This window comes from Felis catus, chromosome A3, assembly GCF_018350175.1.
Source record: "Felis catus isolate Fca126 chromosome A3, F.catus_Fca126_mat1.0, whole genome shotgun sequence".
Classification (NCBI taxonomy): Eukaryota; Metazoa; Chordata; class Mammalia; order Carnivora; family Felidae; genus Felis; species Felis catus.
Genome location: NC_058370.1, coordinates 30,485,221 through 30,508,324, shown reverse-complemented (window position 1 = coordinate 30,508,324; position 23,104 = coordinate 30,485,221). Strand labels below are relative to the sequence as shown.

Genomic DNA, 23,104 nt, shown 5'->3' with positions numbered 1-23,104 from the left:
ACTTCTCCACCCCTTTCGGCTTACCCTCCTCCAATCATGTTTCTGTTGCTCAGTACCTCACCTTCTAGATCTCAGACCATCCCGTGGGTGTGTGTGTGAGTGTGTGCATGTTCACATGTATGTATAAAATCCAGGCCAGTTTCAAAGCTGGGATCTTGCCTTGTCTTCTCCTTATAGATGCTAACTAGTAGCTTTGGTAACTTTATGGTATATGCACATCATATACTACCTGAGGGCAGGGACTGTGGGCTTCAACGAATCTGCCAATTAAATATTTTACTGAACTATGATAATGAAATATTGAACAATACAGATTAAAGTCAAGAAATCAGAATTTTCAAAGAGAAACGATATTTGTTTGCATAATTCCAGAAAAAAAAACACTTTTCACATAATTTTTTTTTTTTTTTTTACTTTTCACATAATTTTAACACATTCTTAAAGGTGTACTTATATGCAATACCTGAAAACTCAGTTTTAGCTCATCATGATATCAAGAGCAATGACCTTTATATAAAAGACCTACCTGGTACCCGTGACCCGCTTGTAATTATCTTTGGAATATACTGCTAAAATGCTAACCCCAGAGCCAATGTTCACCAGAAGCAGAGGGTATGGATTTTTCAAATCAAATGGTAACTTCTGACATTTCTCAGCATCAGCAGGGTTTTCAAAGTAATAGCACTGTGACCGTCCATTGAATCCAACTGAGTCAATGTATAAAATTCCTTTTATTAAACAATCTAGTTCATCAAGTTTGCAAAGCTGAAGGTCACCTATCTGTAATGAAATAAAAATATATTCAGACTTTCTAACAAGCCAAAAATAAAAACTCTGCTTAATAAGGCACCCCTCTACATTAAACAAACCATAGAAGTGCTCACAGATGTGTACTATTCGTACATATGATTTACAGAACAAAGCTGGAGACAAAAAACATAGGGACGATCTGATTAGACAGACCCAAATACACTCCACCTACAAACCACTGCAGCAGCCAGAGAAATGTGCCCAAAACCCAAGCAGAAAACAAGATGTCTACTCACAGGGACCGTAAGTCAGGAGCACAGGTGAGATCACCACCTTATTAGAAAGCCAACTCCAAAAAATTCAAGTGACTCAAACACCTGGTGACACATGGCAGGAGCCACAAGGACTCAGACATCTGCCCTCTGAACAACCATCTTCGAAGCTATAGAACAGTATCAAACTAGGCCTCACTTTGTTATTAATAAACAGACGTCAAAGGGCTGCAAAGTATATAATTAGAAGGTAATAAGGTTTTTCACTATCTAAAACCAATTACAGGGCACCTGGGTGGCTCAGTCGGACACGTGTCTGACTTCAGCTCAGGTCATGATCTCACAGTTCGTGAGTTCAAGCCCCTCATCAGGCTCTGGGCCGACAGCTGAGAGCCTGGAGCCTGCTTTGGATTCTCCCTCTCTCTGTCTCTCTCTCAAAAATAAACTTTTTTTTTTTAATTTTTAAATAAATAAAAAATAAACCAACTATAGTCCCTGGAGGATGAGAAGATTTTAGCAGTATCAAAATTTACAAGTGTTACCAATGTAATCCACTTAAATAACAGAATGATTATTATTCATATTAGAAAGCAATGTACAGGATCAATTAAGAACGAAAAGGATCTTCAGTCATTAAGAACTGAGGTGGGAAGAACTCCAAGACATGCTGTCAGTCAAAAAAGCAAGTTGAGAAACACTTCATAATATGTGACCCTAACTAACGTGCCTATTTGTAAAGCCAAGTTTACATGCACCTGTGTGTGTCATACAGTCATGCAGAGAACACTAAAAAGATACATAAACTTCTAACAGTGGTGACTCTGGAGAGATGGCATAAAGAAACATCTCCACTTGGGGCACCTGCGTGGTTCAGTCAATTAAGCATCTGACTTTCATGCAGGCCATGATCTCCAGGTTCATGAGTTCAAGCTCTGTGTCAGGCTCTGTGCTGACAGCTCAGAGCCTGGAACCTGCTTCTGATTCTGTGTCTCCCTCTCTCTCTGCCCCTCCCCTGCTTGATCTCTCTCTTTCTCTCTCAAAAATAAACATTAAAAAAAATTCCCCCCACTTTACTTGCTGAACTCCTAACCCACGTGAATGTTTACAAGCACGTACACTCCACCTATGTGACGAAGGTAAAAACTGCCTCCTAACCCCCTTAACAGCACCTACTTCTGTTTACAAGTGCATCCAGCCCTGCAAGTCCTCCCCGTTTAAGTCAACTCTCACTTGATTACATTTCTACTCAATTTATTCTGATCCACAGCAAAGAGGGAAATTAACAGGTAACTTCATCTTAATCCTTAATCCCTAAGTAAGAATATTAAATTACTCCTCTGACCAAACCCAAGCCCTTGAAGTATTCATCACTGTCCCTATGGCACCTGCTCATGCCCTCTCTACTGAGATGAATTCAAAACCAACTTCCTGCATGTGAATCTGAATTTCCTCTTCTGTATCTCCTTTTCTGTATTTTCATTTCATTTCATCACTTTACACTGGTAGCCTAGTGGAGCCCAAACAGTTGGTCTCCTTTTTCTTTCTAGAGTTTTTTTTTTCCTTTTCCTTTCTAGAATTCCTGTCATCCTGAAGTGTCCTGCTAATTCCTAATGAATCCCAGCCCCTAAGTGATAGTTAGACGAATAAATGCATAGCTAATTTCATTAATGCAAGGTACTCATAACATAATGTGTTAAACCGACAAGCAAACCCAGTATGTTAAGAAATTTGATTCACATTAAAAGTCAACGCACATTAAAAGTAGGGACGCCTAGGTGGCTCAGTCAGTTAAGCGTCCCACTCTTGATTTCAACTCAGGTCATGATTTCAGTCATGAGATTGGTTGTGAGATAGAGGCCCGTATCGGGCTCCACACTGAGCATGGAGCCTGCTTAAGATTCTCTCCCTCTGCCCTCTCCCTGGCTTGCACTCTCTCTCTCTCAAATTTAAAAAAAAAAAAAAAAAAAAAAAAAAAAAAAAAAGGCAACAAAATAAACTCAGTATTTTGAAAAAATATTCCACTGTGGTTTATTAAATACTAGTTACTCTTAATGCACAAAGAGCATTTGATAGGCATTTCATTTTCCTATAATTTTCAAGGACAGCACTGGTGCATTCAAATGAGAAACCCAAACGCCTAAGAACCGATTTCTAAGGTCTAAAATTCACTTTGCACCGTCCCCTTGAATTACCATACAATGCTGAACCCCTGGAAACAGCCTGAATGGTTTTCAAATATGTTCCAAAGGGCATCTATACAGGGTCCAGCAAAAAGTTTTCTCCTTTACCCATCAGTTATGATCCAGAGTCCACTCTGAGGCTTCCACAAAGGAAGGGAACCGTCTCTACTCCAACTAAACTTCCTCTTTCCTCACTGCTGGAAGAGAAACCACTAAAAACCAACCACCAAAAGAAATTCAGGCAAAGAATATTAAAACTTGATAAAAACTCATGTCAATCCTATATTAGGATTATGGTCAGTAACAGGAGAAAGTCAGGAGAAAGAAGACAAAGAAAGAGGATGTCACAAACCACACAATGACACATGGAGAAAAAAAGAAAGGTAAAACAACAAAGGCAAAGGCAGAATCTCTAGAATAACATTCTCATTAGTGGCATTAAAAACACAATCACTGGGGATGCCTGGGTGGCTCAGTCAGTTAAGCGTCTGACTTCAGCTCAGGTCATGATGTCATAGTCCGTGAGTTCGAGCCCCTCATCAGGCTCTGTGCTGACAGCTCAGAACCTAGAGCCTGCTTTGGATTTTGTGTCTCCCTCTCTCTGCCCCTCCCCTGCTCGCCCCTGTCTCTCTCTTTCTCTCTCTCAAAAAGTAAATAAACACACAAAAAAAATTTTTTTAAAAAACCATAGTCACTGAAGACATTTTCAATCTATTCTGACCCTGAAAGTCAGAGTTTTGGCCAATTCACTTGTCTACTCTCCCACCTACCCCACAACCACATCCACCCTCAATGGACCTAGCCTCAAGGCCTTGCACACAGTGTTACTAAATGAAAACAAAGTCAGGCACCCACTGGCACTCCCCCAGCATCCAGACATGATTCAGAGACACATATAACAAGAGTGCAGAACAGTACACATCAGAAGGCATTTGGGGAGAGAAGGCTCTGCTATTAACCATTTCAGACTAGCCCTGAGACCAAGAGGCCACTGCTTTGGAACAGCATGCCTTGTTTTTTTAATAGTAACCTTGCCAGGAAACAATTGAGGGGGACAAGAGAAATTATGTGGTAGACGAAATTGGAAACAATTTTTTTTTGAGAGAGAGAGAGAGAGAGAGAGGGCACAAGTGAGTAAGGGGAGAGAGAGAGAGAGAAACAGGGCTCACCCAAAGCAGGGCTCATGTTCACTCGATGCAGGGCACAAACTCACCAGAAGTAAGACTCGAGCTCACCCAATGTGAGACTTGAACTCATGAACCGTAAGATCATGACCTTAGCCCAAATCAGATGCTTAACAACTGAGTCACCCAGGCGCCCCTGGAAAAAATTTTATGACATGAAATGACATTTTTTTTTAATTTTTTTTTTTTTTTTTAAAGGAGGCTCCATGCCCAATGTGGGGCTTGAACTCACGACCCTGAAATCAAGAGTCACATATTACACCAACTGAGCCAGCCAGGTGCCCCAAAATTGTTTTTCCAATCTCACTGTTCAAGATTTTTAACATTTTTTATTTTAGAAAAAGAGTGTGAGGGGCGCCTGGGTGGCGCAGTCGGTTAAGCGTCCGACTTCAGCCAGGTCACGATCTCGCGGTCCATGAGTTCGAGCCCCGCGTCAGGCTCTGGGCTGATGGCTCAGAGCCTGGAGCCTGTTTCCGATTCTGTGTCTCCCTCTCTCTCTGCCCCTCCCCCGTTCATGCTCTGTCTCTCTCTGTCCCAAAAAATAAATAAACGTTGAAAAAAAAAATTTAAAAAAAAAAAGAAAAAGAGAGTGTGAGTGACCGGGGGAGAAGGGCAGAAGGCAAGAGGGGGAGGAGGAGAGAGAGAGAGAACGAGAATCCCAAACAGGCTCCACACTCAGCACAGAGCCTGACACAGGACTTGATCCCACGACGCTGGGATTGTGATCTGAGCCTAAATCAACAGTGAGACGCTCAACCAAATGAGCCACTCAGGTGCCCCAAGATTTTTTTAATAGTAATTTCTATACCCAACATGGGGCTCAAACTCATGACCCCAAGATCAAGAGTCACACACTCTTCCAAATGAGCCAGCCAGACGCCCCTCATAGTTTTCAGACCTAATGAACTGTTCCTCGTAGGTAGTTCCTCAGACTGCTTATCACAGCTTTATTATAATCTCTAGATGGCAACTCCAGACTACGACTCAATTTACATCTCTCTAATCTTAATCGGGTGAAAACTCAAGTTCCATTAGAAATGGAAATGATTCCACCACTTGCTACTGGTATTATTTTTAATGATCAGATTACCATAAATTGTATGTAAGCTAAAAAAAATACATACTGTGAGAAAATCCTGCTCAAATTTGTACGCTCCACCTCCAGTGGCACAAAAGACAGTGTGAAGACTCGAGAAGTTTTTATCTCTGCCCATCTGAATAAAAGCAGGCATGTCATGAGTGGGAAAGCGTATAAAGTGCAGATTGCCCTTGCGTCCACACAGAGTCAGGTCCTTCAGCTCCAGGTGCACATCCCGAATACCTGTGGACCCATAAGCCACATTGGAGGTCAGGTACTTCCGAATGCTTTTAAGACTTTCCACCTCTTCTTCTTCTTCTTCAGCAGTGATGTCTTTGGGTTCAAAATAAACCAGCTTAACCAGGGTTCCACCAATATCCAAGCCAAACCATGGAAAAACTAAATGGGAAAGGAAAAAAAAAGTCAGAACAACTTTTTTTTTCTGAAAACTAAACACATACGTACTAGATTAGCAATTTATTCATACCCTGAGGTTTCCAAGGACTAGAGAAACAAAAAGGGCGTTGGGAAAAGAAACAGGATTCTGTCTGATCTGGAAAATACTTTAAAAAAAACAAGTCACTGGCACAAAAACAGACACTCAGATCAGTGGAACAGAATAGAGAACCCAAAAATGGACCCACAAACGTATGGCCAACTAATCTCTGACAAAGCAGGAAAGAGTATCCAACGGAATAAAGACAGTCTCTTCAGCAAATACTGCTGGGAAAACTGGACAGCAACATGCAGAAAAATGAGCCTGGACCATTTGCTTACACCATACACAAAAATAAACTCAAAATGGATGAAAGACCTAAAAGTAAGACAGGAAGCCATCAAAATCCTCGAGGAGGAAACAGGCAAAAACTTCTTTGACCTTGGCCACAGCAACTTTCTTACTCAACACGTCTCCGGAGGCAAGGGAAACAAAAGCAAAAATGCACTATTGGGACCTCATCAAAATAAAAAGCTTCTGCACAATGGGCGCCTGGGTGGCTCAGTCGGTTGAGCATCCGACTTCGGCTCAGGTCATGATCTCGTGGTCTGCGAGTTCGAGCCCCATGTCGGGCTCTGTGCTGACAACTCAGAGCCTGGAGCCTGCTTCTGATTCTGTGTCTCCCTCTCTCTCTGCCCCTCCCCTGCTCATGCTCTCTCAAAATGCTCGAAAATAAAAATAAGCATTAAAAAAAAATTTTTTTTTAAAAGCTTCTACACAGGGAAGGAAACAATCAGCAAAACTAAAAGGCAACCAACAGAATGGGAGAAGATATTTGCAAACAACATATCAGATAAAGGGTTAATATCCAAAATCTATAAAGAACTTATCACACAAACTCAACACCCAAAAAACAAATAATCCAGTGAAGAAATGGGCAAAAGACATGAATAGACACTTCTCCAAAGAAGACATCCAGATGGCCAACCGACACATGAAAACATGCTCACAACATCACTCATCATCAGGGAAATTACAAATCAAAACCACAATGAGATACCACCTTACACCTGTCAGAATGGCTAACATTAACAACTCAGGCAACAACAGATGTTGGCGAGGATGCGGAGAAAGAGGACCTCTTCTGCACTGCTGGTGGGAATGCAAACTGGTGCAGCCACTCTGGAAAACAGTATGGAGGGTCCTCAAAAAATTAAAAATAGAACTACCCTATGACCCAGCAATTGCACTACTAGGCATTTATCCAAGGGATACAGCTGTGCTGTTTCAAAGGGGCACATGCACCCCAATGTTTATAGCAGCACTATCAACAATAGCCAAAGTATGGAAAGAGCCCAAATGTCCATCGATGGATGAATGGATAAAGAAGATGTGGGGGGTGTGTGTGTGTGTGTGTGTGTGTGTGTGTATACACATACATGTATACACACACACACACCCCACATCTTCTTTATCTTTTATGTATATAAATACGTATATATATGTATATATATACATATCTTTATTTTTTATGTGTGTGTGTATATATACACACACACACACACACACACACACACACACACACACACACACACAATGGAGTATTACTCAGAAATCAAAAAGAATGAAATCCTGCCATTTGCAACTACGTGGATGGAACTAGAGGGTATTACGCTAAGTGAAATTAATCAGTCAGAGAAAGACAAGTATCATATGGCTTCACTCATACAAAGAATTTAAGATACAAAACTGATGAACATAAGGGAAGGGAAGCAAAAATAATATAAAAACAGGGAAGGGGACAAAACATTAAGAGACTCTTAAATATGGAGAACAGAGGGTTACTGAAGGGTATGGGGGGGAGTGGGCAAAATGAGTAAGGGGCATTAAGGAATCTACTCCTGAAAACATTGTTGCACTGTATGCTAACTTGGATGTAAATTTAAAAAAATAAAAAAAACATATTTTTAAAAATGTATTATTTCAAAAAAAGTCACAAAGATCAGGAAGAAAAACATCAAAATATTGAGTCAACCCAGCCCTCTTGCACAAATAAGCCCAAACTACACATTCATTTTTTAATGAAATATTAAAAAACAACAAAATGACTACCCATGAATCTCAACTTTGAAAAAAAGAAAAAAAAAGATTGAGAATGAAAATCTACATCCTTCCTCTTGGCTCAAAGAAGAAATGTTGAAACTTTTCAGAGCTCTGGTTTAGTATGCAAACTAGAAATAGAGGAAATTCCCAACCTTATGTAACATGTAAGCTCCAGTGGTCAATTTCTCAAACCCTGATGTCCCCAAAATAAAAGGTTTCAAAGGACTTTATGGTAACATATTTTAGAGTTAATATCTGTTCCCAAAAAATCCTTCCCAAAAAATAGCTTCAGGAGATCAGATCAAAATGGACTGCACAGACTGCCTTGCCCTCCTAGCTTAGATTGCAGAAATGACTAAAGATACAGATTTACTGATGTATTATTTTCCAAAATAATTCCGGGAAACAAGAAACGATAGGATCAGCAAAACTAAGTTGATAAGGGCAGTAACTGTCCAGAACCCTAAAAAGAAGAATGCTATAAAAAACAAACAAACAAACAAACAAACTGGGAATAAATAAACAAACAGTGCCTGGGTGGCTTCGTTAGCTGGGCATCCAACTCATGATCCCAGGGATTAAGCCCCTCTTTGGGTCTGCACTGAGGAGGGAGCCTGCTTGAGATTCTCTCTCTCTTTCCCTCTGCCCCTCTCCCCCACTCAAGCTCTCAATTTCTAAAATAAATAAATAAATAAATAAATAAATAAATAAATAAATAAATAAATAAATAAATAAATAAAATAAAATAAATAAAATAAATAAAATAAAATAAAATAAAATAAAAAATTGGGAGCAGCTATGAAGGCTGGGAGAGTACACAGGTGCTCCATCAAGCTGTACATAGGAGTGGCTGCCATGGAGAAACAGGGACAGGCTCTGGTGGTCATGGGTGATCTGGTGGGGAATGCATCTGGTGCAACTGAACAGACCAACCACTTCCCTCTACTGAGAACCACTCCCCACACCTCCACCCCTCCAGAGGCAAAGTCTTCATTAAACACAAGCACTTCAGCCAAAGACTCAGAATGGCACCCACCCAAGTAGCTACTATCACCCCAGAAGAAATGAGGAGACATGTATCTGGACATATATCCCTACAATCCACCTTCAGAAATAGGTAAAGAGATACTGCATCCACTGACAGAAAAGCAATCCTCAAAATAGAGATGATCACTTCACAAATTAGAATCACCAAAAGGGATATCTACACCACAAAAACGAGAAACTAAACATCTTTAGAAAGAGTTTCAGAAACAGGAGACTTAAAAAGAATCATAATTATCCTCAGGGGTAAAATGAGAAGAAACTAAGAAATGATTGCCATCTGTGGTTGTTAACTGCACGAATCCACACATGACAAAATTATACAGAACTAAATACGTATACACAAAAGAGTTTTTGTATAACTGGTTAGGTCTAAGTCAAGTCTGTGAACTGTATCAGTGTTAATTTCTTAGTTGGGGGTTGTGAAGCTTTGGAAACCAAAAAAAGAGGGAAGGGGACAAACTAGTATACACTTGGCAGAGATCAGTCTCAAAAACAGGCTGAGTAAAAGAAGCCTCACACAAAGGCTACATGCTATATGATTCCACGCATATGAAACTCCAGGAAATGCAAAGCAATCATTTCTGCATTTGATAGGAAGTAGATTGTAGGCTGGGGGAGGAAGTGGAGGGAAGGACTATAGGAGCAGAAGAAAACTTTCTGTATTAACCCAAACCTTTTTTTTAAATACAGATGTAATTTACTGTCAAGTTAGCTAGCTAACATAGTATGTATACGGTGTGCTCTTGGCTTCGGGAGTAGATTCCCATGATTTATCACTTACATACAACACCCAGTGCTCATACCAACAAGTGTCCTCCTCAACGCCCATCACCCATTTTCCCCACCCCCCAGCCTCCCCACACCCTTCCAGCCTCAGTTTGTTCTCTGTATTTAAAAGTCTCTTATGGTTTGCCTCCCTCTGTTTGTAACTATTCATGTATTTTTTTCTTTCCCTTCCCCCATGGCCTTCTGTTAAGTTTCTGAACTTCCACGAATGAGTGAGAACATGATATTTGTCTTTCTCTGACTTATTTCACTTAGCAAAATGTCCTCCAGTTCCATCCACATTGTTGCAAATGGCAAGGTTTCATTCCTTTTCACTGTGGAGTAAGTATTCCATTGGGGGGGGGGGGGCACATCTTCTTTATCCATTCATCAGTTGATAGACATTTGGTAGTAACCCAAATATTGATTGTTGGAGGTGAAGGGAGAGCTCCATAGGTGTGTCTATATATCTGTCAAAATGCATGGAATTATACACTTTAAATAGATGCAGCTGCTTGTATGTAAATTGTTCCTCAATAAAGAGTTTTATAAAATAAGAAAAAGGAAAAAATCTATTTCCAAAATAAAGCTCAAAAGATGTATTTAACAGCAAAATAGGCAAAGAAAAAAATGGAAAACAAAACTAAGAAATTCTCCCCAAATCCTCTCAGGTATGAAGGAAAAGTAGATATATATAGAAATACAGAACCATAACTTCTGTGAGTCCCAGAAATTTCCTGGGGAAGGCAGAGGAGGAAAGACATAAATCATCAGGTTCACTAAGTGTCAAGCAGAACCAATTAGTGGCAAACAGACAGACAGACTTAGACACATCCTATTGAAATGTCAAGAAATCCTAAACACTTCCAAAGACAAAAGCATATTCCTACAAAGATACATAAATCACATAAAGATGGAAATGGATTTTTCATCAGCGACATAGATGCTAGAAGATAATGGAGCACTAGCTTCAAAGTTATAAGGAAAAAGACTTTGAAACATATCCAGCCAAATCAGCTTTCAAGGAGGAGTGCAAAAGAAATTTTCACACATGAAAGAACTCAATGTTTACTACTCAAAGACCTTCTCTGAAAAGAAAAAAAAAAAAAGGACCTTCTCTGAAATAATTAGTAAATGCCTTCCAATATAATTTTAAAAGCATCCAAATATGAGCTTTAAGAAACAATGATCAGCAAAGGAAACAATACATGTGACTTTCTGAAAAATCAGCAATCTGGAACTAAAATATATGATTTCAACATAGGAAGCTGAAAAGGGAAGTGAGAGACAAGTGAAGCAAACAGTAGCTCTGTCTTGATAGGGAAAAGAAGATACAAATTCTGATTAATTCTAAATAAGAAGAAAAAAGTGATAGTTTAAATACATCAAAAATGTACAGGTAACTCTAGAAGAAAAGAAAATGAACAGATGACCTCCAAACAACTATGGAAACAAATCAGTTCAAAAACGAAGAAAAAAAATATGGCAAATACAAAACAAAAAAGGACAGGAATGAACACAAATACATCAGTAATCACTAATAGGTCAAATTACCCTTCTACAGAAGAAATTTGATTATATGCTTATATATTATATATACATTTAAGATAACACAAGTAGACTGAGGTAAATATATGGCAAAACACACACGAGAGAGTCCTATCATAAAGAGTTGGATGCTTTAAGATGAAAACAGCATTCAGTCAAAAATACTCAAATCAAAATCTTAAGCACCTCACTGGAGACGGATATACCAGATAGAACAGGTGACATATTTAGGAACCATGATAAGTTAAAGTCAAACCTTATGTATCAAGACCAGCACCGCACTTAACAGGGACTACTTTGCTCACATGAGAGGTGCCCCTCCAAACAGCTATCTACCAAGGAAATAGGATTCACAACTCCCATCTTACACTCATTTGCCATTATACATTCACTGACCAATTGGTGGGTAGAATCACTGGCACCACTTATTTAACAGACTTGAAATATATATATACTTGAATCTGGGTAAGCAAAATGAATTCCTGAATAATGCTACTCCATGTATTAAGCAAATGTTAACAGAAATTAAGTACAATACTAGCAGACTAAATAAAATTCAAAACAAAAAGGATTAAAAGGGAATAAAAAGAAACTGTATCATGAGCATAAAAGAAGTAGAACTGATGTGATCCTAACAAATGCTTCAAAAATATTAAAAACAAGGAGAAACTGACAAATCTACACAACAATGTGAGAATGACACAGGTATCAGAAATCTGTACTCTCTCACACACACACACACAATAAAGGTATAGAGGATTTGAATATAAAGCTAGTAAGGTGAATCTATGAAACATAAATAACCCTATCAAAAAAAAAAAAAAAACCAAATACACCTTCCTTTCAAATACCTATAAACCATACAAATTAACTGCACAAGCTTAAAGAGCCTCAAACTCCAAAAAACAAAAACAAACCACATTCACTTTCCACAATAACTCAACATTATGAATTAATCCAACAAACACAAAGAAATAAATCTCTCCACCTGAAAATTTTTAAACCCACTTCTTTTAACTCTGAAATAAAAGAAGAAATCAAAACAAAATTTATTTTTGGATGAATGACAATAAGAACATTATGCATCAAAATCAGTAAGATACACCCTCCATGGTACCCGAAGGGAAATTTCTGGCCTTAGAAGTTTATCAAATGGATGCAAAAAAGAAAACCTGAATAAAAAGGGAAATGTCACACACAATTTGAAATGCTAGAAAAAGAATAAATTAGATCCAAAATAAGCAGAAGGGAATTATTAAGAACAAAAGCAAGATGTAGGGGTGCCTGCGTGGCTCAGTTGGTTGGATGTCCAACTTCTGTGCTGACAGCTCAGAGCCTAGAGCCTGCTTCAGATTCTATGTCTCCCTCTCTCTCTGCCCCTTCCCCACTCACACTCTCTCAGAAATAAACATTAAAAAAAGAAAAAAATGTTTTAAAGAGATGTAAATGAAATTAGAAAAACATGATCATCATGAACAACACCACAGGAGAGCTGACCAATAACATCAAGCTTTGAAAAAGCCATTAAAACAGACAAATTTCTGGTAAGTATACCCAAGAAAAAGAAAGAAGATATAGCTTTTCTTTAAAAAAAAAGAAAAATCAAAGATAAGAGTATGTAACCAGAGACTACATGAGTGTACAATTTCATATTAAGTTTAAAATGTACACCAGAAAATTAGCAAGAAAAAATAGAGTACAAAAAGTGGCTCAAAATAAGATCAAAAACACAAATCAAAAGCACTGAAAAATTTTAAAAAGATGTGAAAGATCTTTCACCCAAACAAGAACAAAAAAGCACCAGGCCTTAATGGTTTCCAGGCAAAACTAGAAAAGAGGGGCACCTGGGTGACTCAGTCAGTTGAGCAGCCCACTCTTGATTTTGGCTCAGGTCATGATCTCAGTTCGTGGGATTGAGCCCCATGTTGGATTCTGCAATGAGTGTGGAGCCTGCTTAAGATTTTCTTTCTCCTTCTTTCTCTTTCTTTCTCTTTCTTTCTCTCTCTCTCTCTCTCTCTCTCTCTCTCTCTCTCTCTCCCTCCCTCCCTCCCTCCCTCCCCCCCCCCACTCCCCACATTCTCTCTGGAAAAAAATAAACTAGAAAAGAAACATCTCACAACAAAATGCATTAAATTACTGAACAATGTCCAGTTGTACAGTAAGAGTAATTAACCATAGTCAACAGATATTCTTCTCAGGAATGCAAAAAGATGGTTTTCATGTTAGATTCCAAAAAATAACAACAATACTTAGAGACAAATCTTAGTACTAAATATGTACAATAGCTATTAAAATAGTGTACTGAAAATCAGAGCAGCGGAAAGATTCCTGTTCCAGGAAAAAACACTGAGTATTATTAAAATGTCAATTCTCCAAGTTAACCTAACAATGTCAATGCAATTCTAATGAGAACACTATGGCTGACTCCCCAGCAGCCATTCCACCTCAGTCCCAGGCAGGGACAGTCCTGAATTTTTTTTTACACCTACAAAAATTCCATTCCCAATGACAGGCCTGATCCAAACTGGCACAGGTCATGAAAAGTCTGTCCCTGGCACCTATAAGAAAAGTTTCTTCACTCAAGAAAGCAATAGTGCTAAATAGGATTGAAGCAAGGAGATTAGATTCCTATTTTCTGACCTGTAGTGCCATTTTTTTAAAAATGTTTATTTTGAGAGAGAGCAAGAACGAGAGTGGGCATATGCTCAGGCAAGCAAGCAGGGGAGGGGCAGAGAAAGAAAAGAGAGAAAGAGAATTCCAAGCAGGCCCCACACTGTCAGCGCAGAGTCCAACTCGAGCTCATGAACGGTGAGATCATGATCTGAGCCAAAATCGAGAGCCGTAGGCTTAACCAACTGAGCCACCCAGGCACCCTGTGCCATTCTTTTAACCATCAACTTTAGGAAGCCACCAACCTGTAATTACCACAGACACAGCACTCCACCAACAAACATATCACATCAATAGGATTAGAATCTTGAAGTCTGGGTGGTTCAGTGGTTACGAGTCAGACTCTTGATTTCAGCTTAGGTCATGATCTCACAGTTCATGGGTTCGAGCCTGGCATAACGCTCTGTGCTGGGAGCATGGAGCGCCTGCTTGGGATTCTCTCTCTCCCTCTCTCTGCCCCTCCCCTGCTCTCCCTCTCTCTCTCAAAATAAATAAACTTTTTTTTTTAATAGGACTGGAATCTGAAGGTCTGGACAAACCTAAGACCAATAGAAGATTTAAAAATTTTTTTTTCAACGTTTTTTATTTATTTTTGGGACAGAGAGAGACAGAGCATGAACGGGGGAGGGGCAGAGAGAGAGGGAGACACAGAATCGGAAACAGGCTCCAGGCTCTGAGCCATCAGCCCAGAGCCTGACGCGGGGCTCGAACCCACGGACCGCGAGATCGTAACCTGGCTGAAGTCGGACGCTTAACCGACTGCGCCACCCAGGCGCCCCCAATGGAAGATTTTATAATGCTTAAAGCAAATTAAGCTTTACTCCCATTTCCTTAGATTAAAAAATTTAAACATTAACATATAGCTATTATGTGTTAAATGATTATCTATTAACAGTCAAGCACTCTTATTAGGCACTTGACTGCATAAATTTATTTAATGTTTGCAACGATCTTATAAGGCAAGTACTATAAATCATCCCACTTTACAGATTAAGAAACTGAAGTGCACAAGAGTCCAAGGTCACAATCAAGAAAAGGCAGAGGTAGGGACTCAAACTCAGATTTCCTAAATCCTTTCACAAGCATTTTCAACAAGTGTCTATACAAACCTAAGAGCACAAAACACACACCCTTGAGTTAATAAGAAAATAAAATTAGGAGTTTAATAAAAATCACATACTTTAAAAAATTAGGAGGATCAACAATATATAAAGAAAAATAAGGAGTCTTAGGCAGAGCTCAGTTCATATGCTTGTTACAGACTTTAACGGTTTCTGGATTTTTCTCTGTACTACTCATCAAACGATTTACGTACCCAAGAACTGAGAAACACTGAGAAGCACAGGAGGTCCATTAGACACATGTTCTCTGATAATGGCTGAGAGAATTATGCCAGGCCATATAATTGTTATTTCAAAACATTCAACTGCCCAAAGGGATTAGATTCCCATCACTGACTGCAGACTGCCTCATATACTATAACATAATGAATACTGGAATAAGCTTTCTAATCCTTGTTCAAAACACTGTTTCTGGTGGGAAAAGGAACTTCTGCTATACCATCACAGTCTTCATATCTCACCAACAGAATACTTACTTATTCATAACTTCCAATTACTGAATTATTCCATTAATTTTCACAGATATTTTAGTCTATTTGCAACCCTTCACATATATCCTGGTATTAAGGCCTCCAAGGCACTCAGTCTAGACAATCTACACTTGACTTAGAATTTAAACTCTGCCTCACAGGTTATTTATGTAAAACCATCTGTAGCACCACGTCTGTCTCATAATAGGTCTCAACAACTGAAAGGCTTTCAAATGGGAAATAAATGGTGTATAAGAATGTGTTTTCCAATACTATGAACCACATCTTTACCAGACCGATGTGGTTAAGATATTGCAAACCCAAATCTCTGGGCCGATCTAGACAGCAATCCTTGGCATCAATTAAAAGGCCTACTTTAATAATATTCTTGGGGCGCCTGGGTGGCTCAGTCGGTTGGGCGTCCGACTTCGGCTCAGGTCATGATCTCGCAGTCCGTGAGTTCGAGCCCCGCATCGGGCTCTGTGCTGACAGCTCAGAGCCTGGAGCCTGTTTCAGATTCTGTGTCTCCCTCTCTCTCTGACCCTCCCCCGTTCATGCTCTGTCCCTCTCTGTCTGAAAAATAAACGTAAAAAAAAAAATTTTTTTTTAATTAAAAAAATAATATTCTTATTCTCAAAATAGTTTTAACTTGGGACTAGATGCCTATATAATATTATATATTATCAAACCAGTAGACTCAATAAATTCTACATTTTGGAAATATAGACCGACAAAACCTAACAAACTACTAGAAAACTAAAGATGGCTTCCACTTTTAGAAAGCAAACTTTAAGCTGTTATTTAGAAGAGAAGTTTTCACATGCTGGTCAGTCTCGCTGACATACACTGAGAAAGAACATAATAAACTGAGAATGAACAGTGCCTGAAGATAAAAATATCCCAAGGTATGAACCTGAAAAAACATTCACCAGGTTATAAATTTAAGCCTAAGAAACATCACTGTTCTTCTAAATGACCAAAATAACTATTCTTTTCTGCTTGATAAGGTCCTAACAGCCTACAGTCTATTGCCTTGTTCCTTCTCTCTCCTTTTAACATGTGTGTAAGCAAAAGATTTTTTTTTAATGTTTATTGTGAGAGGGGGGGAGCGGGGGGGGGGAGAGAGAGAGAGAGAGAGAGAGAGAAATCATTTGCGCACATGCAGGGGAGGGGGAGGGAGGGACAGAGGATCCCAAGCAGGCTCTGCACTGATGGGGGGCTCAAACTCAGGAACCATGAGATCATGATCTGAACCAAAGCTGGACACTTAACCAACTGAGCCACCTAGGAGCCCCTAAAAGATTTTTTTTTTTTTTAAGTTTACTTATTTCTTTTGAAAGAAAGAGATCACTAGCGAGGGAGGGGCACTATGAGTGCAGAGCCCAATGCAGGGCTCAAACTCACGAACCAAACCGTGAGATCATGACCTGAGCTGAAATCAAGAGTCAGGCAATTGGGGCTCCTGAGTGGCTCAGTTGGTTACGCGTCCAACTTCAGCTCAGACCATGATCTCACAGTTCGTGGGTTTGAGCCCCGCATTAGACTCTGTGCTGACAGCTCACAGCCTGGAGCCTGCTTCACATTCTGTCTCTCCATCTCTCTCTGCCCCTTCCCCACTCACACTCTATCTCTGTCTCTCTCTCTCTCTCTCAAAAATAAAAACAATTAAAAAAAAAAAAAAAGAGTCGGGTGATTGAGCCACGCAGGTGCCCCAAAAGATTTTTAATAGCATACATCACTTCTCCTTTATGGTACCCCCTAGATAAAAAAAGGGTAGGGATGCTAACACTGTTTGAACAATCATATTACCTAAATACACATGGCCCCTAAAATAACATACTGTACCATTTTACACAGCTGCATACTTGGATTATTTTTAGGCCCTGCTTAATGCTTCACATTCTTTGAACAACCAAAGTGAAGGACCATGTTTACTTTGATTTCATTTAGATTTAAAGTTGATAAAAAGGTTAAAAAGCATCCTCTCCCATTCTGTACCTCAAACATAGGCTACGAAGCAACAGAAATCTTTTTACTGAGCTGCTAATGGGCAGTCTTCCCTAATTCCCTAACTGAAGATGAAACACTCCACCTAATAAGGGGCAGTCTCTCAGGGCCCCAGCACCAATTCCTTTCTGCCAACACTGATGCTCCCCAAAAGCCAAGGAAAAGCAACCATTTGCTAGGCTGGCATTATCAAGCTACAAAAACTTTTTTTTCTTAAGAGTTTTAAGTTTATTTTTTGAGTAATCTCAACACCCAACGTGGGTCTCAAACTCACAACCCCAAGAGTCGCATGTTCTACCAACTGAGCCAGCCAGGCACCCCTAAAAGCTTTATTTTCTAGATCAATGGAAATTAAGGATATTCCACGACTAACAGGAGTCGAAAATCAACGTGTCCCAAAGATCTCCCTGGAGTGCTACAACATGCTTCATGCTTTGAAGTCACCTTCAAAAATCCAGCTCCATCCACCAGCCACATGGGATACTCCCATCCCAAGTTCCACACCTCTAACACATCTGCTGCACATCTGGGACCCTTGATTAAAATGCATGTTCTCTTGTGACATACCTGTATACATTTGTCAAAGTATACATTTTGCTGTATGTAATTATGCCTCAGTAAAACTTTCTAAAAATTAACAGATGCATTAAAAAAGCAGGGGGGCGCACCTGGGTGGCTCAGTTGGTTAAGCAATCAACTTCGACTGAGGTCTTGATCTCACGGTGAGTTAGAGCTTCGCACTGGGATCTCTGCTGTCACCATGGAGCCTGCTTCAGATCCTCTGTCCCCTTCTCTCTGCCCCTCCCCCACTCATGCTCTGTCTCAAATAGAAATAAACATTAAAAAAAATTAACAGGTGCATGTTCTTAGACTTGTTTGCAGACCTGAATGGGTTTTTGGTGGTTTTTTTTAAGCTTCTAAGTAATTCCATGTAAGAACCACTGCTCTGGGTTACGCTGCATGTAACTTCCCCCACTCAAAAATAGGGAAAGTCAAGAACACTGGGTCTGAAAGACACCTAATCACACAGATCCATTATTAACTCACTACCTGCCCGTGGACAAAGGAAAAATTTCACTGACAGTTTCCTCTTCTGGAAACTAGGGATAAAAAATACCTACCACATAGGGTAACTGTGAGACTTCAATGATAGGTTTTTAACATATTTGACACAGTGTCTAACACAAGTAAGCAGTACATTACCATCATTAGCATCTTTGTTTCCATTTTTTTTTTTTTGACGTTTATTTATTTTTGAGAGACAGACCAGGAGTGGGAGAGGGGCAGAGAGAGAGAGGGAGACACAGAATCCGAAGCAGGCTCCAGGCTCCGAGCTGTCAGCACAGCTCAAACCCACAAACCCTGAGATCATGACCTGAGCCAAAGTCGGACACTTAACTGACTGAGCCACCCAGTCACCCCTGGTTTCCATCATTTTAAATCAATCTTTACTTGGTATTTCTCTGTCCTGTGAGACATACTCTACCTAATCTAAAACTTTTAAAGAACTTCTTACACACAGACATGCCTAGCCTCATCCCTAATGCCTAAGTCTGGGATGGGAACAGGTTTGAGAATTACATTGTTCTAGGGAACATGTGTGGCAGAACATGACTATGACGAGGGCCCACAAGAATTCCTAAGATAAACTGAATAGCTCCTTCTAGTTTCAAATGACATCTAGTCTCCTACCTTTAGACAAGTAGTTTAAGGACATCACATTGAAGCTCTCTAACCTCCAAAGAAAGATGGCACCACCCTATACCCAACTTTACCAAAAATAAATACGGAGATTTATTTAGCCTTTACTGAATTCTCTCAGAGGTGAAACCATTCTTGGAGGGTTCAGAAATCAAGAGGCTGCCTCTCCATCTAACAGGTGCACCCCCGGACAGTAACAGAAAAAACAAATGGAAGAAAGAAATAACCTTTTTGGCAGGTCTCATTACCTGAGAGATGGCTTTTCATGATTTATCAGAGAAAGCAATAAAGGCAACCATGACAAACATGAGACATTAAAAACAAAAATAAATATATAAATAAATATGTAAATAAATAAATAAATCCGACATGAATATCTGTCTTGGTTCCTTAAAAGATATCTCAGGGATGTCTGGGTGGCTCAGTCGGTTAAGCATCTAATTCTTTTTTTTTGTTTGTTTGTTTGTTTGTTTGTTTTTGAAAGAGAGAGAGTGAGTGGTAGAAATGCAGAGAGAGAGGAAGACACAGACTATGAAGCATGCTCCAGGCTCGGAGTTGTTAGCACCGCATTCCACGCGGGCTCGAACCCACAGGCCATGAGATCATGACCTGAGCCAAAGTCAGACATTTAACCGACTGAACCACCCAGGTGCCCCTAGCATCCAATTCTTGATTTCAGCTCAGTTCATGATCTCCACGGTCTTAGCATGGAGCCTGCTTGAGATTCTCTCTCCCCTCTCTCCGGCTTGCAGGTGCATCTCTCTAAAAATAAAAAAATAAAAAGACATCTCAAAACCACCTTACATACCACCCCCACCCCCCAATACAATCTAAACCAGAGTTTTCCACAGGTGTCTCTGAGCAGCTGTATGTAAATGATACGAGGAATTTGTTAAAATGCAGCTTCTTAGAACCCTCCCCAGACTCTGATTCAAAAAGATGGAGTTGGACCCAAGAAATCTGCATTTTTAACTCCCAAGGTCATTTTTATGCTCAAAATTTGGAAGTACTTCCACAGTAGCTAGAAATTTTCACCTCAAGTAAGTCTTGAACACAAAAGATAGTGATTATGCTTAGCTTTAGAGCAATGAAGAAACAGCTAATAGAATATACACAATTCAATAAAGCACAGTGGTTGAGAGGATGTATGGAGCTGGCTTCCTGAATTTACATTTCTATCCCACTACTCACAAGTCATTTGACAGGGGGCAAATGTACCCCCGTTTTCTGATCTGTAAAATGGAATAAACAAGTTATGAGTACTAATGAGTTATTAAAGCTCTCAGTAGAGTGCCTGACCTCCGCAAACACCCAAACACAATACTTATTTAGAAAGTGGGTGATGGGCATTGAGGAGGGCATCTGCTGGGATGAGCCCTGGGTGTTGTACGGAAACCAATGTGACAATAAATTATATTTAATATAAAAAAAAAGTACTTATTTAGAATTCTTATGGTCAATGGCTAAAAGACAGCTGGCTAGAGGGCTGTGAATCTCTGAAATTTACAACCATCTCCAATGATGTAGTACAAAACCATTAACGTTTTGCATTGCTTAAAAATCAGGTGCTTCTCAAATAAAACACAAACCAGGTAACTGGTTCTAAACATGGTATCAATTGAGAGCACTTAATCTGTTTTCCAAATTTCTTTCAAGACAGGAAAAGACAAAATAATTCAGACTCCCAAATTTTTCACAGCAAAACAGGGCTACATTTAACATTTAATCATCCAAATCATGTAAGATAAAGTACAGCAACCTGGTGGCTGGCTGAGGTACAAGACCATCCAATAAAGACCTCACCCTCATAACCTGCATTTAAAACAGGCTGATTTCCTGAAAGAGGAATTTGGCAACAAGACAAAAATCTAACCATATGTAAAATGTCACTAAATGGTAAAGCTTATATTAGAGTATTAAGACAGTGGATACTTTCAACAGTAGCAATAGCTACTAGACTGAGGATGCTAACTGAAGACCTTTAAAGGGGTGAAAATGCATGGACTAGAACACAACGCAGGAAAAGAAGCCTGATAAGAAAATGGAGAAACCGATTCTCCAGAAAGAGCATGTGCAACTGCCAAGGCGAGATTCCCTCAAAATAAAAAGCCTTAGTGCCCAGAATGCTACAGACCTGAATCGTGAGTATCAGCAAATAGATGCAAAGAAAATAGAGATATCTGGGTGAGAGATGACCCGAATTCTCACGGGAAGAAAAGCAGCCAAAGCTTAAGTGCACAGAACACGGAATCCAGTTTTAGGCCTGCAGCAACTCAAGGGCTAGTTAACCATTTTCCAGGAGGGCCGAAATCTCCAGATTAAAGGGATTTAACGTCTTGGACACCGCTCTTTGGGACCCACGGAAAACAGACACGGGGGATTCAAAGGATTTAGGGGGAAAGGAGGCGGTGGAAATGAGTCAAAAGAAGCCTTCTCGACGATAAAAATCATGTGACTCTCGGGCAAAGAATGCCCAAGGAGCTAAGGAGAGGAAGAAAGGGTCCTGAGTAAAGACGCTCCACTTCCACCACCGTCAAGGGCGGACCACTGCGCCCGAGGTCTGGGCGGGGGCCGGACCCTAATGCCCCAAACTTGGACCTGAGGCCTCCAGCCGGGAGTCAGCCCGTGCACCAACCTAGACCACCGTGCGGGGGCACTGTCCCCACACGAGCGCGCGGGAAAAACGGCGGCCGCGCCGGAAGGGGGCAGGGCGAGCCGCGAGGACGACCCCCCGGGCACTTACGCTGCCGCTTCTTCCTGAGGCTTTCCACGCGCTGACGGGAGGCCGAGGGAGCGCCGCTGTAGGAGCCGGGCCGGTTTCGCCTAATGCCCTCTGCCGAAGCCGAGGCAGAGGACCCGACTGGGGGCTCCGACGCGCTACTCGCCCGGCGCCGCAGCAGCTCCCGCCGCCGCCCATCAGGCCCTTCGGGCGCCGGCTCCCCCGCCGAGGCGTAGGTGTCGGCCGCTCTGCCGTGGCGCTCCATGGGCACGCCGAGCCGGCCCGCTCCCATCCGCAGCAGCCGCCGCTGCCGCCCAAGCCAGCCCCCCAGCGCCGAAACCCTCGTCGCCTCCTCCGCGGCAGTCCAGCCCAAGCAGAGGCGCCCCCTCCACCGTCCGCCTCTTCCGTTGCGCCAACGCGCAGCAAGCCAATCCAAATAGGCTGGGGGCGGCCCGAAGGCCTCGCGTCCAATCGCCTCCCTCACTCGAGGCGGATCGACCGCGCGTCCGTCCAATGAAAGGCTCCCAGGACGGGGCGGGGCGGAGAGTGGCGGGGGAGGGGATCGAAGCTTGGCCGCGAAGAAGGCGGTGTTGCCGAGGGGAGAGTGATGGCGGCGCCGCCCAATGGACGTGTGGGTGGAGGGGCCGGCTCACCCGCCCGCACTGGCGGACAGGTCAGGGGGGGCCCTGCCCCTGAGTCCCGCCTCGCTGCTGCATCCCTCTCCCCCTGCCCGCGCCCTCCGCCAGCCCAGCAGTGTGCCCCCCAGCGTCTGGCCGCTAGTCATTGGCAGACCGAAGGGCTTGAACCGCGGCTGATTTAGCCTTTGTCCCTTGGCCTGGTTCCGCCACTGCCGTCGAGACCACCAGCCCCTCCGCGCTCTTTTTTACCCTCTCCCCCAGCACTGCCACTGGCGTGGTTGGGCTAAGCCCCCTCCATTCCGCCTGCGTTGGAGAAACGTACCCGGTACCAGAAGGAAAGAAAGGTCTGGGGCTGGTCTCCATGGCAACTGGAAGAAAGAGGTGGGTTATAAATCCTACGCCACCCTTCGGTGCT

At 41.4% G+C, this 23,104-nt stretch overlaps 2 protein-coding genes across 3 annotated transcripts in view; both read right to left on the bottom strand.

Moving 5' to 3' along the window:
* The window catches only part of LOC101092510 (pantothenate kinase 2, mitochondrial), a 28,529-nt gene extending 8,915 nt beyond the window's left edge, over positions 1-19,614 (bottom strand). The window contains exons 1-3 of one of the 2 annotated variants that reach the window (XM_045053837.1): positions 19,581-19,614; positions 5,511-5,863; positions 527-780 (exon numbers count right to left, since the gene is read on the bottom strand). In XM_045053837.1, coding sequence (XP_044909772.1) covers positions 527-780; positions 5,511-5,863; positions 19,581-19,599 — 626 coding nt within the window. In that variant the 5' untranslated portion in view covers positions 19,600-19,614. Of the gene's footprint in view, positions 1-526; positions 781-5,510; positions 5,864-18,299; positions 18,344-19,580 lie in introns of those variants that run through there. The other variant, XM_019826787.2, reaches the window with a different exon arrangement.
* Positions 19,615-19,890: 276 nt separating this feature from the next.
* LOC109498514 (pantothenate kinase 2, mitochondrial-like) lies at positions 19,891-22,485 on the bottom strand. The gene is made up of 3 exons (XM_019828061.2): positions 22,076-22,485; positions 20,046-20,094; positions 19,891-19,912 (listed from the first exon to the last, which is right to left on the bottom strand). The coding sequence occupies exons 1-3, from the start codon at positions 22,341-22,343 to the stop codon at positions 19,891-19,893; spliced, it is 339 nt and encodes a 112-aa protein (XP_019683620.2). The 5' UTR covers positions 22,344-22,485.
* Positions 22,486-23,104: the final 619 nt, after the last annotated feature.